This window comes from Zerene cesonia, chromosome 17 (assembly GCF_012273895.1).
Source record: "Zerene cesonia ecotype Mississippi chromosome 17, Zerene_cesonia_1.1, whole genome shotgun sequence".
Lineage (NCBI taxonomy): Eukaryota > Metazoa > Arthropoda > Insecta > Lepidoptera > Pieridae > Zerene > Zerene cesonia.
The window spans coordinates 10,078,450-10,085,878 of record NC_052118.1 but is presented as its reverse complement, the minus strand read 5'-3'; the positions used below and the strand labels follow the sequence as shown (position 1 = coordinate 10,085,878).

Sequence of the window (7,429 nt, the reverse complement as noted above, 5' to 3'; positions counted from 1 at the left end):
TAAAAAGTCTTTAATTTCTAAAACGTTTTTGATTTATTATTTATTGATGCGGTACAAATATTTGAACAAAATAATGCTAACATTTTCTTTAGTCTGTATATATTCACTTTCAACGAGACTAAATCAACTATTAGCATATTTTATAATGCCTTAAAGTACTATAAGTATTCACTGAATTAAAGAAAAATAATGCTGCAAATTTGGTATGCTATAAATAAGAAACGTGTGTATAATGTTTATAAGCATACTATTATTTATACGACCAATAATTGAGCATTGTCAAATTATTATGCAAACAATAAAGTGATTTATTAATGCAATAATTATAATAATAATAAAAAATAAAAATCATCTTTATTTATAACTATATATTTTTAGTAAATCGCGTATTCTTATTTCTGAGTCTAATTCGTGTCGTAATCTTGTCGTAATACGATTCGTTGATTGTAAAATGTGTCCATCCCTTTTAATCTTCTGAATGCAAATGACTATATCTATTCGTAAATGAATAGAAAATCAATACATAAATCATGTTCTACTGAACTCAATCGTATAAGTTACATTAAAGAAGTACGGATAGACAATAATTGTAGTTGAAAACCGAAAGAGCATGTCCTGTTAGACTTAATTTTTTAACGTACTGTTTTAGACATTGGTACGAAAAATAAATATTGACATAGTAATTTCGTTACTAGTATCATGTTTATGTCGATTTCCTCTTGATCTCTGTTTCCTTTTTTCCAAGAAACAAAAGTTTGAATAGATCTCCAAAAGCCATCACAACCAGAGCACACAGTGGTCGCGTCGTTTCCCCATATCAAAACAGGCATGATATCGGTAAACAATCTAACAGCCGGAACACCGTTCCTGCAAGATATGGCGCGTGCTGCCGAAACGTTCCTAATATCCGCAATAACAGAACGGATCCAATAAGTGCCTGGGTCACGGTTTGGGCGTGGGACGAGAGAGGGGCGAGCGCGGTTTGAACTTTCAATATACGAATTTATATACGCTAGTAGTAAGTGAAGGTGTTTAATTATGTTGTATCATGTATGTTTGTTTATTTCCGTAACCTTATAATTAGACATGAAATTGACTATAACATAATTTAAAGGGAGAAGCTGCGGAAATCTGAAACACAGTTCTCAACTTTTTTAACAACGTTAGATGGTGGATCTCTTAAGAACTGTTCTTGACGAATTAATCTTCTTTGTCTTTCTTTGTGTTTTATAATAGTGGTTAAGGTAAACTGAAACGAAAATCATTTAGATACTTTTGCTACAATATGATCTGACGATTGAATAGTTTTCAATTATACTATTTATAACTGTATCTAGTTATTTTTTGTTGTATTGCAGATGAAGAAAGCTGTTGGTTCACTTGATAGTTAGCGTCACCACCGCCCATTAACCTTATCAGAACGGGTCTCAGCAAATGCCCTTTTTTAAAGAATAAGGGAAGGATTCACGACGGGTATAATGGACTGGGAAGGCTGAGGAAAGGACACAGGCCTCCGGATCATCTCATAACTTGCTCCCATTGCATTAGCTCGCACTAAATCATTGACGGAAAGCGTTCGGCTAATTGTACATGGCAGACGCGGCGCTACATCACTAGTCGTGTTTGGCGATGTTACGTCTAACATGGCTACGTAATTAGGATACGCTGGTACTTCCGTAGCTAATAATAGATGCCTAAAGATGTATTGGAAGTTTGGTTTGGCTTTGTCGCCGTTGTATGCAAGTATTGAAACACAGTGTTCTTGTATGTAGTCGGAGCATGTTACCGTGAGATAATAGCATTTTGCATGTCACTGTTCACTTATAATTTTAACCGCGAACATATCATGTATTTTATGTGTTTTTGTATACAATAAAATTATTGAATAATATATAGAAGAAAAAATCCAAGGAATGTGGTCGCTTAAGAATCACAGGACAGTTTTTGAGCATCTTTATTATGTGCATATTCCAAATGTAAGAAATGACATGATTATAAAAGAGCAACTACAGAGTTTATTGCCGACTCTTCTCTGTAGAAACTGCTTTCCGAACCGGTGGTAAATGTTAAAACTATGCAAAGGTGCTTATATAAAAAGTCTATTTTTTATTAGTTTTGTTGTGTTATTTAATACAAAAAATATCGATGCTAATGTAATCGTAAATATTTAACAAATAACATAAATCACATGATTATAACAATTTAATGATTATTTTATGATCCCTTCATACTTAACAATTTCGTACAGTTAACTAGAAATATAAAATTATGATACAAGATTTTATTGTGTCTCTCACCAAAGTGTATAGTCGATCTATTTCATGCCCACGACTTTACACGCGATATAAGATATTTAATTATACTTTCCGAGTTGCTTTTTAACACTTGCATATAGATAAAGATCTGTTGCATTTACATAAGCAAAAATGATTTAATCCTGAAGCTAAATTAACGTAGAACGTCTTTGAAAGTTATCATTCAAATCCAACAATGTTCTCCTATGATATTTCCTCCTCGATCACAGCAATAACTGTTAAAAATAGTAACAAGTTCATAGTCATTGATCCCATAAAGTCACCTTACCCCGTCTAGCCCATCTGATAGACAATTTATAACGCTACCGTCCTCGCCTTACCACTTTGCCATATTTCCCTAGAGAATGCAACTTATTATTTTGAAAAAATATTCCCTTTGTCTGAAAAAGAAACGGGACAAATTGCACCTGTATTCCTTGTATTGTTCGACATAATAAAAAGTTCTTTTGAATAATGCGAATTCAAAATATTAAAGCGACGCAAAGATATCTGGACTGTACTTTGTCGTTTGTCTTAAGGCGAGCTCGATTCTGATAAAAAAATGTGCGAATGCACGCATTAGCTGTGAAACACACAAAACAATTATTTTCATACTAGCTGTGCCCCGCGGTTTCACCCGCGTAAGTCCGTATCCCGTAGGAATATCGCAATAAAAAGTTGCCTATATGTTATTCCAGTTATCCAGCTGTCTACGTACCAAATTTCATTGCAATTGGTTCAGTGGTTTTTACGTGAAAGAGTAACAAACATCCATACATCCATACTTACAAACTTTCGCATTTATAATATTAATAGGATCTATAATATTACGACAAGTATAAATGAACATGCAGGTAGGTGTATTACTTTCTGCGATTATCACTTGAAAATACTTAATAAAATTTGTCCTAGTTTCCCAATTAAGTACTTTATTAACATGCTTTTATTTGTTTCATGTTTGTATGAAACCGACTCCTTTTAAGATATTGACCCACTATAAATGGACAGACTTAATCAGATAAAATATCAAACTATGCACACTCATCAAGGATCGATAACAATACAATAATATCATGAGTTTTTCAATCTCTCCGCCAAGAACATATAAACAAAGCTTGACGGATATTTCCTTTTCTCGAACCGTTTCGTCGGATTTTTGACAACTCATAACTCTGGTTTAGATAATATCAGATGAAAAAAGTAATTATCTAACTCAGAAATATAAAATTTACATTCCGTAGCTCTCATCTCATCACCTCTCATAGTTTAGACTTTAATTATGTCTTCTGGAGTTAAGATGTGTAGAGTCAGACACTTGGCTATATATGATATCTGTTGTTTAAAGTGCCTACCCTACAGTCGTGTATTAGACACATTTATATCACAATAATTTTGTTGAGATCTTATTATCCCGGTAAAGATCGCCAGAATTAAATAATATCTTTCCTTACACACCTACTAAGAATTTAGTTGATTCTATCAATAAAGCATCAATTTGTTTATTTTAACTTATATTTTATGATTTATTAGTAATGTGAAGATGATTAGAGGATGATTAGTAAGTTGAAGTGTCGCTGGCCGTGGCTGATGTGTAACGGCCTTCAACAAGATGGACGGACGACCTGATTAAAGTGGCAGGTAACCGCTGGACTAAGGCCGCTGTTGATCAGTTGTTTTGGAAATCTTTGGGGGAGGCCTTTGTCACATAGTGGACATTCTGCAGAGCTGAAACCACCATTAGTAATGTACAGCAGAACACGCAATGTAATAATGAAGCTAGTCATTCACGCTTCGTCATTTTATTTACTTACTACAAATAACTCAAAACATACAATGTTTGTCTCACACACAACTAATATAGTATTTTATTATCTGTGCCACTACTAGATCAATAGTCATAAAAGGTTATATTTACTAATGTACAATTTTACGACATGAACATATAATTACAATATATTCCGGCCATAAAACCATACACTATCTAACGGTAAAGTCGGCAATAAATAATTCAGTATGCATAAAATTTATAGGTTCTCATACTGCGACATTATATTCTGGTATCTAATTACTGTCACTTTGATAAATTATCGATACGCCTGATGATCTGGGGCACTGTTAGTTCTGATCGAGAACAGTCGTTGATATCGCGTAGAACAGGTTTTATAATGAGTACTAGATTACTAGAGCAGGCCCAGTTCCATGGGGCTAAGAGACTGGTTTATCCAAGGCATAGGTATTATATTTGTATCGCAAAATTTCATGTCACTTGTATATCAATTTTACCTTCTATTTAATGAGTTTTCCATATGACACATCAATTATTTTAACATGTTTCAACCGACTTAAAAAAGGATATGGTTTGGATATGGTTCTTAATTCGTCAGAAGTTCTCTTTTGGGTTTGTTACCGCAAAGATTCAACTGTCTGAATCGATTTTGACATATTTTTATCATTTGGAAGCTAGTGCTTCCCGTTCGGTCCCATTTTAATTTGGTTTAGTACTAACAATTAAAGGCACTTAAATTTTTTTGTTGAAAATATCCTAAGATCCTGCACATTATTTCTAGAAAGTTCTGGATCTTCACCCACATTCTCATATTCTGCTGCTCTACGGGTGTAGTGTGGGAGACCGTCACCCGGTACCTCAGCAACCCTACCTACATGGTGCAAATGACGGCAGTCAAGACCTGGGTGACATTCCCCACGGTCGTTGTTTGCCCTGAAATTAATGTTCCCCAGGAGAAAATTCTGCAATTTCTTGGTAGAATGTGAGTACTGAGTTTTTTTTATTTGTTCTACAGTTAGGCTCGGGATAATTTCCTAAAGTGTAGTATATATTTCTATGAGTAAAAGAAAAGAATTCTCAAACCAGTCAAATCCTTAATCACATTATTGATGCGATAGTTTTCTTATTTCTCTCTTTTTCACGTAGCAGCGGAGAAAATGCATGTTATGAACCCTTGTATCTAAAGGCTAGATAGAGCTACTTTCTATAGCGGTAAAATTTATTCCCATAGAAATCCTTTGACTACTCGCGCAAATCAGGGTCGGAAAGTTGGTATTATAGCATAATATAAGGATATATATAAAGTCACTCATAATAATCCTTAGATGCCGCCCTATAAGTATTTTCTACATATCTTTATAATCACCTTTATAATAAATCTTACAGTAAATGCGCTAAATATTGCATTATACTTCTTTTCAAACTCAAACGTTTATTTAACATTTATTAGTTATAGAATGAGCATTTAATGTGTTACTTTTAGCTAACTAGATTTATTTATTGCTAGCTTTACGCCCGCGACCTCGTTCTCGTAGTAGTAAAAAGAATAGCCACATAGTTATAGTTCTCGTCATTTTCCCTGTTATTTATTGATGAAATCTATAGATCTCAACCTGACAAAAGACAAAGGATAGTTTTAGAACTATCTCAGCACAAAATTCGTTCAAATCGGTTCAGTAGTTTAAACATACAGCCAGTCAGAGTTACTTTTCCATTTATAACACTAGTTAGTGATCACATATACTAAGACGCAATGTCATGTAATATGTGACTTTTCTTATCAAATAAAAGTATTAAAAACTTATTTCAGTGTTCCTACATCACAGTATAAGCTCGGTAAAGCGAAGTCCATAAACACATAGCTGTTAAAACGAAAAGAACAATCCAACAGTAGCTAATAGCTAATGTACACGTTAACGTAAACCACGCGAGTTTCAAGAAAGAATTTCCCCTTTAAGATTTTCTATTTTAAGTACAAAGAAGTTTTGTTTTATTCGATAGTTTGGTTAGAATTTTAACACGCTTTTATTAGCTTGATCGTATGTTTGTGTGTAACCAACTGCAGATTCTATTTTGAAAAAAATAGATTAAACTTTGTATAGCTTTTTATGTCATAACGGGCAACGGAGCTGGGTGATTAGCCTGATGTAAGCGATCACCACCGCTATTGACTTCGCAGAGGTGCCTCTGCGGATGTGCACCCACTTTTCGGGGGTAAGGGAAAAGGATTGACGACTGAAAAGAAGGAATGGACTGGGATGGGTGACGAAAAGGAAACGTGCCTCCGATAACGATTATTCAGTAGTGACAATTGAGAATACTAATAATATTCTTTCATAAAAGTAAAAAAACCATTGTTTCGATTCTTGAACTGATTTACATAACAAAGTGTATAGTGAAACGTTATGACGTTATAAGATATTCAATTTAGTTTAAATTATTTGTAAGATTTTAAAATATGAGTTCAACAAATAAATTAAATTAAAATTTTGAATTTGTGGCCAGTAAATTCACTAAGCAAGTTAAGCCCTCTCATTTGGTACACACATTGTGAAAATGTTCAATCCGCCATTTTGTGGGGGCAGGTTACCCGACCGACTTCCATTAAATATAGCTAATATCCTACCCGACAAATTCACCTAACAAACAATAAAAATCAACAAATCTTGAATAAAAAAAATTAATAGGGTTAGGTGCTATTGTAAAACCTCATAGTCTGTGACTATGACTTTTTAAACTTCATCTTTTATTTGAAAAGTAATAAAAGTATAGAAGATTTGAAAATAATGAAAATATTTGTAATATCAGAAAACAGAATACAAAATTATAATGATTATAAAGAATCTCTGTTACTAAAAAAATATAATTATACATTGAATTTGGTCCCAATGCAAAAGCGTGTGCTGCGATCCTTATAATCATATGAATGGAATCAAATCAGAAGAAGCCAGACAAACTTCAAACAGAAAAGCAATACAAAAGGAAAAAATAAATGAAATGGAAAAGTCTTTTCTAAATGCAAGCAATTCAATATTCCAAAATTACTAATTTATTTATATTTTCATCACTAATTTGTTTTTTTATTGGTTAAATGATATTATTATTAGTTGTTAGTAATGAAAATCTATCTGCGATAGGCGTCACCACAAAATAATTATTTTACAATTCTTTAGATATAGTTTTTTATGACAGAGCAAGCAAAAGAATGGGCCACCTGATGTTAAGTGGTCACCACCATAAACACTTGTAACACTAAAATATATCAAACATAGGGGCTTAGCTCGTAGAGAACTATACGATTTCACTCCAACACAAAGGCAAAATGTCTACAGGACGTTAATAGAACGAA

The 7,429-nt window shown here is 33.3% G+C and overlaps 1 protein-coding gene across 5 annotated transcripts in view; it reads left to right on the top strand.

The window, feature by feature from the left end:
- Positions 1-3,882: 3,882 nt before the first annotated feature.
- Positions 3,883-7,429, top strand: part of LOC119833404 (sodium channel protein Nach-like) — an 11,648-nt gene continuing 8,101 nt past the window's right edge. For 4 of the 5 annotated variants that reach the window (XR_005287954.1, XR_005287953.1, XM_038357394.1 and 1 more), the window contains exons 1-2: positions 4,425-4,527; positions 4,862-5,062. Coding sequence is in view for 3 of the 5 variants with exons in the window: in XM_038357394.1 (XP_038213322.1) it covers positions 4,460-4,527; positions 4,862-5,062 (269 nt within the window). In the remaining 2 variants the exon portion in view is untranslated. Of the gene's footprint in view, positions 3,933-4,424; positions 4,528-4,861; positions 5,063-7,429 lie in introns of those variants that run through there. The other variant, XM_038357395.1, reaches the window with a different exon arrangement.